Here is a 15935-nt window from a genome sequence, read left to right on the forward strand (position 1 = left end):
TCACATTGAGATTTAACATCTCACCTGGCCAAGGTAGGAGCCATACAAAATCACAAAAACTACATTAAAACATATTAAGATCAAAGATCAATGCAACATATAGGACACAACTTAAAGCAAGATTTTCAGTGCTCTTTTGAGAAAAACACCCACAGGCCTCTGTCACCACATTCTTTATGATTCTCTTAAATCTGCTTAGAGATATGCGTGAAACTAATTTGAGCTCTTTTTGAATGTTTCTCCATGTCCAAGGTGCATTATAGGAAATACTATACTCTCCATCATATATCATAGCTATTATATAACATCAAAGGTCAACGGTGACCTTTATCAGATAACATAAATCAATCAGCTTTGCCTAATAATAATAATAACAGCAGGAGGACAGAAATGACCGAATTCCCCTTTAATTAGAAGATGACGAGCTGTGTACGCTGCGCGCCCCCGGTTACCTCTGCGTGCGCGCAACCGCTACCCAATCGCGACCGTTAGATGTGGCCGGGGCGAGTTCGGTGGTACCAAAGAGGAGAGAAATCTGAGCGGCTGTACCGGGTGATGTGAAAAGTCATAATATCACATTCAAACCTGGCGTTTCCGTCGCATGCTTCGACCTGTCACGGGGAAATGAGAACCACCATTTATCAGAGGGTGAGTCCGTGATATGTTCACGAATGTGCGTTTTTGTTTTTGCACTCTCAAAGACTTGTTTTTCTGACGACGAATTGCCTGCAGTGTCTGCGTTCTCCCGTTCCCATCTCAAAATGGCGGAGAGGCCGGAGGCTAAGCTAAGCTAAGCTACGCTAAGTGGCAAAGTTGGCGTTCACAAGAGCATCGATTCAGAGACTAAACGTTAAGATAACTTGGCGGTGTAATAATTGGCTTTGCTCAATCTGGTTGTAATCCTTCACATTGGCCCTGTGAGTCGTGATCAACGCGTGACCTGTTCGGAGACACTTGTTGTGAAAACCTACTTGAATATTTGGCTAACGCTAGCTTCTGTGGTTCTGTGGGGACAAGCTAACGCGATGCGTTAGCCGACATAGCTAACTTGGGTGCTGTCAGCCGGCTGCCATATTTCCTAAAGCCGGGTGCTAATATTATGATATCACAAGAAATGCTTCAAGGTAAATGTTACCCATTTCTGTAAGCAGTGTTTGTTGTGGGAGTGTTGTGGTTAATATTTTACTGCATTAGTGTACGTAGCGCTGTATTTTCTGGTTAAAAAAATCAGCTGATAGCCGTGGAATCAAACTTGTGTTACATATCGTATACTCATTTGAATTATTACGAGCTATCTGTTGTTTTAACGTAATAATTCAAGTTGCTCCGCAACCTTTTGCCGTAGACCAACGCCCCGTGTGTGTTTTGATTTGGTGACTGTGTATCTGACAGCTCCACTTTACGCGTACGTTATTGTGCTAAGCTAATGTTAGCTGGGAAGGGCGTTGCTGAGCCACTGCTGCAACTTTGCCCTTGTGGCCATCAAACCCTGGAAATGCATCACTCAGGCCAGATTTCGAATATATAGACTACTCTGCCATTAATAAAGCTGTCTCAAGCATGTTCAATGTGTTTTTATTCATGATGTTAGCCCCCTAAGTGGACCTAAATCAGGTTTAAGGGTCAACAATCAGGGTGGAGACTGAAACGGATCATTACGGCATCATGATAACTACCGAGGCGAATGCACTCAGGTTTTCTTTATATATAAACATGTCAGATGAGCTGAATGTCATTCGCCAAGTGAATGCCTCCTATTTGCCTCGTAGCTGCTATTGCGTAGGACAAAATGTGAAGGCCAGTGCTTTCAGCAAGGGTTATGAATCAGCCATTCAGGATGTGAAAATGTACATGCACTATTTCTCGCCATCATCCCGAGGGTTTCCCTTTTGTATGTTCCAGATACAATTTGACTTTTATTGTGCAATTTTTCAGCTTGAATTATCAGTCTTTCCTTTTTCTCTTGCTTGAGCTGAGCTACTCGTATATAACTGCAGTCTTTTTCCCATCTTTTTGTCATATCTCAGCCCCTAGTGTTTTTTTAAGACATTCAGTATAGGATGAGTAACTCTAAAGCTGTTTTGTTATTGTGTGGCAATACATTATTTACTGTATAATCAAAATTCATCAGAATGGATCCAAGAGTAGATTGAGACCTCACCATTGTCTTTCTTAAAAAGGAAATTTCTGTGTAGGCTGCCAGTCATGGGGTGAAAATAATTTGCTATGCTTTTCAATGTGTTATCAAACATTGCCTTGTCAATTTGTACCAGGATGGTTTTGTTTGGCCTGAAGGTCACCCACTTTGGGGGCATTGCTCAGCATTTAGACACAAACAGCATGATAACTGAACACTTGAATCAGCCAAAATGAGTGCCTGTAACTGGTGTCATTGCCTTTTGTGATTGAGTTTTTTCATATTCTATATCGAATGCTTTTTGCTGCATCGTTATTATTTTCAAACCTGACAACAAATTTGACTGAATTTCATTCATTCGTTAATAATACTAATTTAGGCCTGCTTTTCTTAAACTTTAAAATGATTAACACTGTATGTTAAATAAGTAAATTTCTATGAAACATGCACATTGAAGTGTTTGTTCGTTGATTGATTAGTTGCTCAACGGGAAATTAATCTGCGACAATTTTGATATATTTATTGTATAAATCAACTGTTGAACAAGATTAACCATTCTCACGCTCCACATTCTCCAGTTTGAGGAATTTCTGTTCGGCTAATGCTTTAAGAGACACAATGGCATTTTCTGCATATTTGTCTTCAATCTATAAGGACTGCATTATATTACATAGAGAATGTTGCATTAATGTACGTACGATTCATGCTGTTTGTTTGTAGAACAGAGGTAAAGTCTGTGTCACATCCCTGCTGTACACGGTGCTTGTTGAACTGACCAAGGCTCTGTGCTCTGAAAAATACAGATGAGGCATACTTGACGTCACAGCTTGTCTTTGTAGATAATTGAAGCTTAGTCAGATAAACCATTCACCTTTTCATACTTAGCTGTATAAATAGGGGAGGTGGGGTTATGTGGGAGCATTGTATTTCTTGAGCTTGCAGAAGAGGTTTTAAACTTGTTATGTTGGGTTCTTTGATCATAAGTGAATGCAGAGAAATGGGCACCTGCTCCATGTCCTTGTGGGTTCAGAAGAAATACTACAGTGGTTCTTTGAGCAAAGGGTTGTTTACTATTAATGTGTTTTACTAGAACAGATTTGCCAGGACATTTTGTGTTCCAACTGGCTATTTGTATCTATCTAATTAAGAGCTTTAACTTTCAGTAGTGATCAGTGAAACTGTAGCCAATCTGAGACGATTGCAATCTACAAAATGTCTAAGGAATAAGCAGCATCACAATTCAACAAAGGCCTAGGTCATGTCATCAAATCTTTGTTTGATAGTCTTAAGATCAGCAAAAGGCAAATTCTCACATATTTTGTGTGTAGCATTATGACCATTATCTTGTGTTTGAATCCAATAACTTATGTTTATTTAAAAAAAAAAACTGACCACAAACATTGTTCTCATGTCATCAACCTAAGATTCCATGAGTGCTTGCTTTCTTCTGTCAACATCTAATATGTGTAGATTCATTCCGAGAAACACACACGATCAAACAGGTCTTTGAACCGAAAACCCACTACATAATTTCCTCTTGATGAAACGTGATACGCAGGACTTTGATCCCCACTTGATTTATGACACTTTAACTGTTGATATTCAAGAGCACCAAGCATAGATAACAGCACATTTGCCTACCAATGCAACAACTGCCATTTTAAAACAAACTGAATAATGAGAGACTTAAATTACCTTTAACCCCTCATGCCAGTTTTTCTTTGAGTTCCTTCAGAACACTCTGCAATACAGTGTCTCTGATACAGTCACTGTTTAAATTCAGGTGTTTGAAACAGGTGCAGAAGCTGCTGAGATTGTCTTAGTTATATAATCCTTTGGACTGTTGTTCTATTTGGTTTAATGGCTATTATTGAATCACACTGAGAGTGCTTCTGTGTTAAAATCACTCACTCCGTTCTCTTAGCTCGGTGCACTCATTGGCAGGAAAGAAGAGTTCTATTTGGGGACAATTCAGGTGCATGACTGGCTAATGGCGAAATACTCACTCATCTCTAAAGTGTAAATAAACAATATTTATATTTATTTCTTGAGGGAGTCTTTTGAGTTGTGCAGCAGCAACTGTCAACAGACAAGAACGATGCACCAGACAAAGGTACAGACAAGGGCAGCTTGCTGTTCCAGTCCTCTCTTAATGTCTACAGTTAATCCTGTTAGCCATCGTCCAGTCCCTTGACATTGCACTGTCAGCCGTAAAGAGGACCAGTGGTCTCTCTTTCGATCTCATGCACACACACAAACTAGGATGTCTGGCCTTCCTGCTAAGCAGCTTAGTGTTATTGTGGCCCCAGGTGCCAGCAGTGTACAAGCTTAGGAAGTAATTCTTTATTAGTATTTCAATCGCTGAGTGGTGAGTTTTGATTTTTCATCATGTGCTACTGATCTCTTGTTTTGGGATAGTTGGCTAATTTCAGACAAAATTAATAAAAAAGTGAAACTCATATTGTTTATAACTGTGAAACTTTTCTTTTAGAAAATGGTGCAAAAATATATAAAATATAAAATGATCTATTACTAAGGTCATGCACTACAGATCCTCAGAACTCAGCTTTAAATTATAACAATTTTTGAGGAAGCATTGAAGGGCCTGAAAATGCAGACATTAGTGCATGAATGACCAGAAATGACAACTGTTCCCAAAAGTGGCTTTTTCCCTACTTCCCTGCACTCTTTGATTAAATGCAATTGTACTTAGTTTTTGCTTTGCCATTTACTCCAACATAACATGGAGCAATAAGTATGCATGTTGAAATAGCAGGTTGGAACCTAAATGGTGTAACGACCTATAATTCATGTACCTTTTATATGTACTTTTACTTAATTTATCCGTGAGACTTGGAAAGTCATGGCCGTTTTCTTTTCTTTTTTAACTCAATCTCTGTGTGTTTTCTCTTCTTCAGGTGATGGGCTCGTCTGATCAGTGAGTGAGATCTGGGCCATTGTGACTACTTGTGGAGCCTTGTCGCGACATCTGATTGACAGCAGAACCTCCAGTTTACCTCCTTCTGTGTGGCACTGTTATCGCCACCTCCGGAGTCCCTGAAGGAAGAACATCACTGAGGGATCCGAAGCCTCCCCACCACACACTTCCTTGCCAGACTCCCCCAGTACATCGCCTCACCCTCACCTCCCCAAGAGGGAGAGAACAGCAGCCACCATGGTGCTGTCACAGAGACAGAGAGATGAACTGTGAGTGCTTGGATGCAAATATGTGCAGGCTCATTACACATACAGACAAGAACAGACATGTTGACCAACACACAATTAGGGATCATGGAGGGGTCGATTAAAATGCATGTACATGCAGGTTTTATTTATTTTTGTCCGTGAAGTCCAACATACATCCCCATGTTTTACACTTTTTTTTTTTTAGAAAGCTGTGGAATTTAGTCATCCAGAATAGGTTGTTGCAGATGTTGTGAGAAAGTGCATTAATTGAGAAGAAAGTGTTATCACTGAGGAAATGTGATGAGATATCTTGCTACAAGGTGCTTCATTTGATAGCTGCTTAGTGAATATTTCATAACCTACATGACAGGAGCAAAGAAGTGAGGGGGATGGGACGGAGGTGGAATTTAAAAAGAAAAAGATGGTTGATTTATGTCAGCAGTTCTGTGCAGTGGTATCTGCCTGGCTGATCGTGTGATATGAACATATGCTGTATGAAAATAAGTCATCTTTGTCTTACACTGAACTGATTGTGAAGTGTTAAAACACATATATATATATATATATATATGATTGGGATGATGTAGTAGAAATCCTGTTGCCTGTGGTCTGTTGTTCACACTTTCTAACGCAGTTGTATCAGGGATACCATCATAAGCTGCCCAAAACCAACAGCAGCCTAAATTTAGCCCCTCTTGCTCATGAAATATTCATCTTTATGTGTACACACACACACACACACACACACACACACACACACACACACACATGAGAGAGAGAGGGAGAAAAAGGTTGCTTCCATGTGCTTGTGGTTGCCCTGTCCTTGTGTTGTCCATGCACAGTTTTCCATCTTGTGGCGAGCCTCTGGTTTCCAAGCAGCAGCACAAAACACAGTTTCCCCATGATTCAGTCCTTATATTGTTTTTTTTCTTTTGTTTGTCTTCATTGAAGATTTGTAATTTGTTAAAGCTCATGCTCAAAAATTCATGCTTGAAGGGTTCATCTTAAATCCTGTTGCTCCCGTTTGTCAGACAGGGTGTGTCTGTTGAGCTGAAGTTGATATTTAATAGTTGATGAACTCAGTCTACTCAGTTTATTGAAGTGTATTTCATTTATTGCCCTGATAATGACAACTTACATATCGAAGTTTATTTATGCTGGCACCTTTTGAAATACTAATCATTAGTGGAACATTAACACCTTTAGCCTTTCTTTGTTTTTTTTTGTTTGTTTTAGAAATCGGGCCATAGCAGACTATCTCCGTTCCAATGGATATGAGGAGGCCTATTCTACCTTCAAGAAAGAAGCAGAGATAGACATGGTAAGCAGCAATAGATACACTACAATGTGTATTCAAATGATTTTATAGAAATAAACCAAATACCTTTCTTCTTGTCTTTCCTCTTCATAGAATGAAGAGGTAGATAAAAAGTATGCAGGGCTTTTGGAAAAGAAATGGACCTCAGTCATCAGATTACAGAAAAAGGTAAGGGATATTTTGTGGTTTTGCTTGTGACATTTGACACATGCTTTACAATCATATGAAAGAATGAAGATTATTGTGGGTTTACACTGTTGGTAGCAAATCATCACCTGTCTAAATCAAATAAATGTATTTCTTTGAAGGTCTGTGACGACTCTTGTCCTTGTTTCTTTGCTGTTCCCGTAGGTGATGGAGTTGGAGTCCAAGTTAAATGAAGCAAAGGAGGAGATGACACATGGTGGAACTGTGGGTCAGAAGAGAGACCCCAAAGAGTGGATACCCCGTCCCCCAGAGAGATACGCCCTGAGCGGGCACCGCGCTCCAGTCACACGTGTCATATTCCACCCAGTCTTCTCTGTCATGGTCACTGCCTCAGAGGATGCAACCATCAAGGTGTGTGAAAACAGCTTGACACAGTGTGGTGCCAGTTTATAAGGTACAACAAGCTCCATCTTGAAACAACACAATACAAGAGTTTGGATTATAAATTGTAATACTATGCAGCCTATAATAGTTAAAGTTCCTCTCGCATGATCATAAAAGTGGTCTCCTTTATGACCATGCGAGAGGAAAACCTATTGGATATTATTAAATGCAATACAATAAAAAATTTTAATTATAGAGTCAAAATCAATATTTAACTATTCACCTTAAGTACAACTGGCAATTTTAATCTATCATGAGATGTGCTGTGTATACAGTTGATGCTTTATATTTCACACCAACTTTATTATTCAAGGGTTATAGTTAGAGCTTCAGTTTTTTAGGAAAATATTTTGCAAAAACTCATGGGTCATGACCTACTTCATACACTCACTGATAGATTATGCATTCATTTGTGACGTCTCCTCTCTCTGGGAATGCCAAGAGTAATTTTGTTGGGGGGTTATTCACATAATGTACTTTTTAAAAATCTGTCTCTATAAGGAATATTTGAGTGTAATACTGGCTGAGTGCAGCAGCCTTTATCAGCATTATCAGTTGGTGTTTCAGCTCACCACAACATGGCATCTGCAGCTCTGACCCTTTAGATCAAAGCTTGACTGCAGGTCTGAGGTTCCCTTTTTAGCCTCACTGCTTCTGCTTCACCAGACGCCCCACCCACCCACCTTCCTTTCTCATTCCCTTCCTTCCTTCGTCAACTCACTTTTTTCTGCTTTGTCACTGCTTATCTGTGTGGAGATGTGCTGATGCAATTGTTGTCAGAGGCAATGCTCCCACAGCCCAGCACCTCGAGAAACATGCATATCTGTGTCTTTCTCCAGCAACTTCTACTCCTGTTTGTATTTTAACACTTTTTATTATAGGAAATGGCACCAGCTGTTTAGTTTAACCAGATGTCTGACTGCAAATCTCTGTAATCACATTTGAGTTCAAGATCAAAACAAAATGTCTAATCTGCAGCCCATCATGCCTAATATTGAATTTGAAAAATCTAAATGCACAATTGATTTAATATTTCCTGTATGAAATATGATCATGTGTACAGCTGTCTTTTACAGGCAGAAAGGGTGTCTCACTAAAATACTGACTTGTTACTTTAGGTGTGGGACTATGAGGCAGGTGACTTTGAGCGAACTCTGAAGGGTCACACAGACTCAGTGCAGGACATCTCCTTTGACCAGACAGGGAAGCTGTTGGCTTCATGTTCAGCTGACATGAGCATCAAACTCTGGGACTTCCAGGGTTTTGAGTGTATCCGAACAATGCATGGTAAGTGGTACTTACAGAAGTAATAGTGGTCAATGTACACTGTACAATTCGATTTAGAAATTCGGTAATAAATCATCTGCTTTTTAAATTAGAGGTTATTTTGCAAAATTGGATTAATTATAAATAGACCCAGCAAGTACTGAATAACTTGGCAGTACTGATGATTCAAAACAATCCAAGCTAAGTTAGCAGCTTTTATCAGAATCTTCTGGCATAAGAATGTAGTATAAAATTCTGAAAATTGTTTCACTACAGTTCTCTTGAAATGATCCCAAAAAATGTCAGGCTTGTATTCACCGTTATGGTTATTTTCTACGTATTTTTAGACGCTAATGTCATTATTTTAATGAAGGGTTAGTTTGACTTTATAAATGTGACTTACAATTTAAGTCTAACCCTAACCCATGTAAATAGAGGCTTTGGACATAAACTATAATAACGCTAATATACATATACTCAGACCAGGCTACCACAGAACGTGGAAATCTTTACAAAAGAACTGAAGACATTTCTTTTCAGGAAATCATACCAATGGGGGTGCTATTGGTTCATAATGTATCTTTTAACCTGCCTCTATAGCACTTTTGAGATGCTAAGTGCTTTACAAATAAAATGTATTATTATTACCAGTTGCACAACTAAACGATTGACTGTGTTGTCCAGGCCACGATCATAACGTGTCGTCCGTAGCCATCATGCCAAATGGTGACCACATAGTGTCTGCCTCCAGGGACAAGACCATCAAGATGTGGGAGGTGGCCACTGGGTAAGTGAGGGGGAGCCTTATTTCGACTCTCACCCCCACACACTGTCATAGATTGTGACTGTTATAGTTTTACATTTTCGGAATTCCATATTTTATTCTTTCTTTAATTGTTTACCTGATGATATAGCATTAGTTTACAATTTTTCTCACCATAATTCTGTGTTCAGGTACTGTGTGAAGACCTTTGCAGGCCACAGGGAGTGGGTGAGGATGGTGCGCCCCAATCAGGATGGCTCATTGATCGCTAGCTGCTCCAACGACCAGACAGTGCGTGTCTGGGTGGTCGCTTCAAAAGAGTGCAAAGCTGAGTTGCGGGAGCATGAACATGTGGTAGAGTGTATCTCCTGGGCTCCTGACACTGCTCACCCCACCATCCTGGAGGCCACAGGCTCAGAGGTAAAGTCACCTGCTATAAGACCTGATATAAAGCGACAGAGAATGTTTGAATATGTCTGGCTCAGTGTTGGTACCAAACCAAATGTATGCCCTGAATTAAAATTTTTAACCTTAATGTGTGAGTGAAATGAGTGATGCTTAATCATATTTTTGACAATGTGTTTGCTGCTTTTTCTTGCCATTACACAGCTGATGTTTGTTAAGCACTCACTCCCTCGCCAAAGTTCATAAATAAAAGCAGCGTCATGGCACACAGGAGCAGTGTTTGACATGCTTTGTTTGGATGTCACCCCCACCACCCAAACAAAACAAGCTGATCTTCTCTATAGGTGGTTAGTCAGGTTTTCTCAGTATGTACAACATATATTTGTATATTTGTAGCCTGACTGTAGTGACTGTGTGAGGCTGTTCTTGGATACAGAGGTTCATTGGGCTAAATCCAAACAAAAGCATGTCAACTGGTGTTGTGCACAGTCACAAAGTATCTATCAATTAAACTCAAACAACCCACACGCCAGCATTCCTGAAGCCATGACACTGTCAGTGCTGGAGTCTTTCACCTCATACATAGATAGCATCTGTCTAGTTTCTTACACTGTACTTAGCTGTATCTTTGTTTTGCAGAACAAGAAGAGTGGAAAGCCTGGTCCCTTCCTTCTTTCTGGATCCAGAGATAAAACCATTAAAATGTGGGATGTCAGCATTGGTATCTGCCTTATGACTCTGGTGAGTAGTTATGGTGGTTTCTTGTGACTCAGTGCTCAGTGTGTCTGCTTATGAATAAGGGGAGTGGTGGATAATCTGTCTTTGTTCTTAAGGTGGGACATGACAACTGGGTTCGTGGTTTGTTGTTTCACCCTGGAGGAAGATTCATAGTGAGCTGTGCTGATGACAAAACCATTAGGATCTGGGACTACAAGAACAAACGTTGCATGAAGACCCTGTTTGCCCATGAACACTTTGTTACCTCTCTGGGTAAGAGTCCTCAAATGCACACTAACAATTTTCAACGAGCCAACTGTGGCACAGAAATCAGCAGTCGCTAAGAGTAAAATAGAACTGCTTGAACCTCCTTGATGTCGCAGATCTTGAACTCTTTCCAGAATGCTCAATATTTGATAAGAGTCTGCAACATCTCAAGCGAACCAGGGACCAGAACGGGGTGATGGGGCTCATCTCAAAGGAAAGGGAGGAGGAAAAAGAGAAATACAACATGTGTAAAAAATATGGTAGAGACCAGAGAGCACTGCTGCATTAAAACCTCGCTGGTTGACCTGGCTGAGCTAGATTAAGCCAGGGTTGACACATCATTCCCTGTGGTACTTCTCACCTGTGTTTTTTGTGAAATATTGTGTAGTGTGTGTGACAAAAGATCATGTAGTGTGTGACCTCCCATTGTCGGTCACTCATGTGTTGGTGAGGTCACAGTTAATGTTTTGCCCTTACAGAGATAGTTTTGAATCAAAAGTTGTGTTCACACACACAGTGCATACTTTTTTGAGGACACACATAAACGTAATACATTCCCCCAGACCCTTAACCTAATCTTATCCATCACAGCTGAATGCCTAACCCTTAACCTATCCTCAACCCAATTCCAACCCTTAATCCGCAAAAAGCCCTTAAATTTGTGGGGACCAGCCAAAATGTCTGCTTGACCACAATTGATTATACATGAAAAAAGAGGTTTAGGAAACGCTATAATATAATAACTAAATGCAAAAGTGAATAATCTAATCTGACCGCGTGGTGGGTAGTGTGTGACACACATCGATCCTCTGACTCTGGTAAAATGTGAAAATACAGAACATATTGTTAAGCTGTTTACATATTGTTAAAATGTGTCTCCCTCTTGCAGATTTCCACAAGACTGCCCCCTACGTGGTGACGGGCAGCGTTGATCAGACAGTCAAAGTGTGGGAGTGTCGCTGAGACCACCTCCATCTTCTACGCTTCCTTCTCCTCGAGCTTACCTTAACCCTCCTCCCCTCTGTCCTGACACCCAGCCTCTCACCTCTCGCACTACAGTACGAACCGTAGTTGACCATGGCGCTTTATCTTCTCCCCACGCCCCACCCCACCCCTCCTCGTTCCTTAGCTCCTCCCCTACATCAGTTCCAGTCCTATTAAGATGACTATTGTCCTTTTATGTAAATTATTCTGGATGTAGGGTACGCTTAATAAATGTCACGCAATCTCTGACACATAAACACACTCAGAAGATAAGAAGTATTCCTTGCATGGTGAAACAAAAAAAATTGTATACTGTTAAATTTGCCGAATTTGCATACCGTTGTCATGACTTCCTGTCGGGTATAAGGGTAAATATCCTTGTGTGCTGGCTCAGGAGTCTTTCGGGTTAACTGACAGTGCACGAAAACCAATGGCGCCCCACATTGAAGGGGTTTAGGTTTATTTTTCCTTTTGAGTTTAGTATTGTTTTACTCCATGCCTCCATTGTTGTGGTCTGTCACTGCACAGATGCTGATAGAGAAGATGTGTAATAAGTGAACGAATGAGTGGAAGCTGTCCAGGAGGAGAAGATGACATGTTGAAGGAAAAAATGAAGCGCGCAGCTTCATAGTTGAATCACATGAGGTTCTGTGGGTGAGTGTATGTGTACATGTGTGTATACATGGTGTGTGTGTGCGTGCGCGTATTTGTATATTACGACAGGAGAATCTCTCCACTGTCTGCTTTGATTGTCAGAGGAAAGACAGAGAGGAGGTAAAGCTTCTCACCCACTGTGTTCATTCATTCATTCATTCTACTTCATCTCTTTTAACAAACTTGCTTTCTAGACACTCACAGGACCTTAACAATCCCTAAGCTGCTGAGAGCACAGACACACACACACACACACACACCCCCCATTCGCAAACGTGTGTTTTACAAAGGAAAATGTCTGCTCACCTTTTATGAGATTTGTGTGTGAGTGTGTACTTCGCCGAGAAGAATCACCCGGTGCCCTCTTGTTCGCTATCTCTGCCTTGTTAACCCACTGAGGGCGTCCTCATGGGATTTTCATTCAGCTTTCTGTGGTGTCACTGCTCTCTTTACACACACACAAACACATACACTCACAAACGCACACACACGCACAGTAAAAGTTGTGTATCAATATATCTGGATGTCATTGTTTGCAACATAATGAAATAAAATTCTGTAAATATAAGTTAATCTGTCTGTGTGATTTCTTTGAGGGATGATGATGATGAGATGAGAAGAAGGATGACGCCTGGGAGTTTCATATGAGGTCAGACACTGCAGAACAGTCCATACTACATGAACCACCTTTATTTGACACATAAAAAGCCTATTTCTCATTCTGATGCTCAGTTTGAACGTCAGCAGTCGTCTTTACCGCGTTTACATGTCTAAGCACATGGAGTTGCATTCATGTGATTAGATGAGAAGATGCGTTCATACTTAGTTTCCTTGGGTGTGAATGGGTATGAAAACTGGGGATTGTATATTCATTGTTGTAAGGGCTGCAAATTCACTTGGTATTTATGTTTTGTTCTAACCTTTGTTAAATCCAAACAAGACTAAGACAAACTGCTTTTGGTTTCACTCTCAATTCTCAAAATATTTAATCAGTATTTCTGTGTAAAACGAGTATTGTGGGGGGGTTTTATGACAGTTAAAATTCTGGCGTCTGGAAAGTCCAGTGTTTTTAATTTGAAAGGTTTCAGTTTGTTTCCTTGAGGGGCGAAACATGGATTACATGTTATGTACATTGTTAAATATCATCCAAAGCAATAATTGTTTTTCACTATTCTCCCCTTTTCTTAGTGCACCTTCTTGTGGTCAAATTGAATTATTAAAAACAGAAGTACAAGTCTTAAAATATTAATGGAGAATTACAGACAAAATGCTGTGTATCAGAGATGTTATTCTTATCGTTTACCCACATATGCTGAAACACATGGATACTTGAGAATGTAAACACAGCTCAGTCTGGCCAATATTAATTTTATTTTTTTGTCTTTTATTATTATTGGAAGCCATTGAAGTGTTGGGTATTCATTCAGAATTTTTGGTCTTGGTCTACTAACTGAAAAGCTTAAGGGGAAATGATTTATGTGTAACTATCTGCTTCAGGTGCTGCATATTTCCCTTTTACTGTACCATCATAGGTAACTTCCATCTTAACATAGCACAGACACTGACACTGTCATTATGTCATTGCTGTTACTGATGAAAGAGAAACAGAAACACAAAGAAGGGTTGTTAGATTTGAAAGGTGTGGCACTAACCCTTCAAACATTTCACGTGTGATTTAGAGGAAATGATAACAAAGGTCATGACATGTTTTTTCACTGGTACAACTAGGTTACTCGCACTGCAGAGGCAAAACCATCAGGAGGCAGCAGAGTCACTTCTGTCCTCCTTCATCAATTATGTACACTACCTCGGCTCACAGTCACACCTGCTCACCCACACACAGCACAGCAATCATTCTTCCTCTGTGCTCTGCAGTATCCTGGCAACAGTTGCCAGAACAGCAAGTGTGCAAGCGCCACACCTTTTCTCTGTCCTGCAGGTTGAACTGTGAGGGTGGGGAAACAGGGAGTGGTGCAGTAAAGCACAGTCAGAGAGGGAAAGTGGTGTAAAAAGGGAACAGTGTGGTGAGCTAGATGCATCTACCGAGTGCAAAAAGGAGACAGAGTAGGCTTCATGGAAGTTAATGAAAGGATAATAAACCTGTCTCAGTCTGAAAGTCCCATTTCTCAGCAGAGGAAGTGGAGTAGAAACATTGACCTAGATTTACAGGCTTGCATGTTTCATACACACTTTTCCTCTCTTACAGACATAAGACAGGAAAACATGTTAGAAGAAGCATGGTAATTCATATAAAAACTATATATATACAAAAACACTACTAATAAAAAGATCACATCAAGCAATTAGGAATAAAATCAAAATGAGTGCTCATCAAACCAGGTATTAAAATTTGTTTTTACAGGGCCAACATACAGTATACTGTAGATACAAACAACCATCCACTCAGACCTGCTGTCATTTTAGAGTGTCCAATTAACCTCTGCATGTTTTTGACCTGTGTGAGGAAACCAGAGACCCCGGAGAAAACATGCAAACTCCACGCACAAAGGCCCTTGTTCCGAGGTCTTTTTTTTTTTTTTTTTTAAATGTATGGACTGTCGGAGGTTTCAAGGTCAATGTATGCCACAGAGTTGTCAGGTGCAGCAGTCAGGCTTTCTCTATATAAAGACACATTGTAGTAATTTCAGGTGCATATATATAGATATATATGTATATATATATATATATATATATATATATATATATATATATATATGTATACATATCTATATATATACATATATATCTATATCTATATATATATATATATATATATATATATATTTATATATATATATACACATATATATATATATCCTGTCATGGGTTTCTGTGTCATCCCAGTGTCATCCCAGTACAGCTTGAGAACAACCCACTATAGTTTACGTGACTAGTGTTTTAATCCCTGCAAAACCTATGGAGGACTATCAGGAGAGGTTTGTTATTAATGCATGTCACATGACAGTGGCGCCCTCTAGTGGCAGAATTTGTGGACTGTAGAGGGATCCATGTTTTTGTAAGCAGTGGATCACAAATGAGGGAAAGTGATACAATTTCTTATATACAGTTGAAACCAGAAGTTTAGATATACTATATAAAAAGACACATGCTTTTTTTCTTACTGTCTGACATGAAATCAAACAATTACTTTTCCTGGTTTAGGTCCGTTAGGATTACCAAAATTATTTCTATTTGCTAAATGCCAGAATAATGAGAGAAGGATTTTTTTAGACAATTTTTTTATTACTTTCTTCAAAGTCAGAAGTTTACATTACACTAAGATTATTATGCCTTTAAACAATTTGGGAAAGCCCAAATGAAGATGTCATGTCTTTGGAAGCTTCTGATATATTTTTTTTTTTTTTAGTTAATTAGAGACCCACCTGTGGATGTATTTTAAGGCACACCTGAAACACACTGCTTCTTTGTGTAACATCATGGGAAAAACGAAAGAAATCAGCCAAGATATCAGGAAGAGAATTGTGGACTTGCACAAGTCTGGTAAATATTTTTTTCCATGTCTAAAATGGCTGCTGTGAAATAAGGCCACGAGTTTAACTCATAGTAAACTCACTTATAATAACATTAATTCCATTCAAAATGCCACAGATCTCTGAATTAAAAAGATATTGAATCAAAAATATTGC

At 39.6% G+C, this 15935-nt stretch overlaps 1 protein-coding gene across 2 annotated transcripts; it reads left to right on the top strand.

Annotated features, from left to right (window-relative positions):
- Positions 1-465: 465 nt before the first annotated feature.
- Positions 466-12856, top strand: LOC131458640 (lissencephaly-1 homolog A-like). 2 transcript variants are annotated; one of them, XM_058627837.1, is made up of 11 exons: positions 466-648; positions 5056-5344; positions 6560-6644; positions 6735-6809; positions 6993-7199; positions 8351-8519; positions 9183-9285; positions 9453-9681; positions 10306-10407; positions 10500-10656; positions 11540-12856. In XM_058627837.1, exons 2-11 carry the CDS (start codon positions 5313-5315, stop codon positions 11611-11613), a joined length of 1233 nt encoding a protein of 410 aa, XP_058483820.1. In that variant the 5' UTR covers positions 466-648; positions 5056-5312; the 3' UTR covers positions 11614-12856. The 2 variants fall into 2 exon arrangements, with proteins under 2 accessions (XP_058483820.1, XP_058483821.1); XM_058627838.1 differs by lacking the exon at positions 466-648 and adding an exon at positions 1021-1124.
- Positions 12857-15935: the final 3079 nt, after the last annotated feature.

This window comes from Solea solea, chromosome 4 (genome assembly GCF_958295425.1).
Source record: "Solea solea chromosome 4, fSolSol10.1, whole genome shotgun sequence".
NCBI classification, from domain to species: domain Eukaryota; kingdom Metazoa; phylum Chordata; class Actinopteri; order Pleuronectiformes; family Soleidae; genus Solea; species Solea solea.

Coding starts and splice junctions, on each gene's coding strand:
- LOC131458640 (XM_058627837.1), top strand. CDS start 5,313: ATGGTGCTGTCACAGAGACAGAGAGATGAACT. Junction 6,645..6,734: donor AAGAAGCAGAGATAGACATG/GTAAGCAGCAAT, acceptor TCCTCTTCATAG/AATGAAGAGGTAGATAAAAA. Junction 8,520..9,182: donor GTGTATCCGAACAATGCATG/GTAAGTGGTACT, acceptor TGTGTTGTCCAG/GCCACGATCATAACGTGTCG.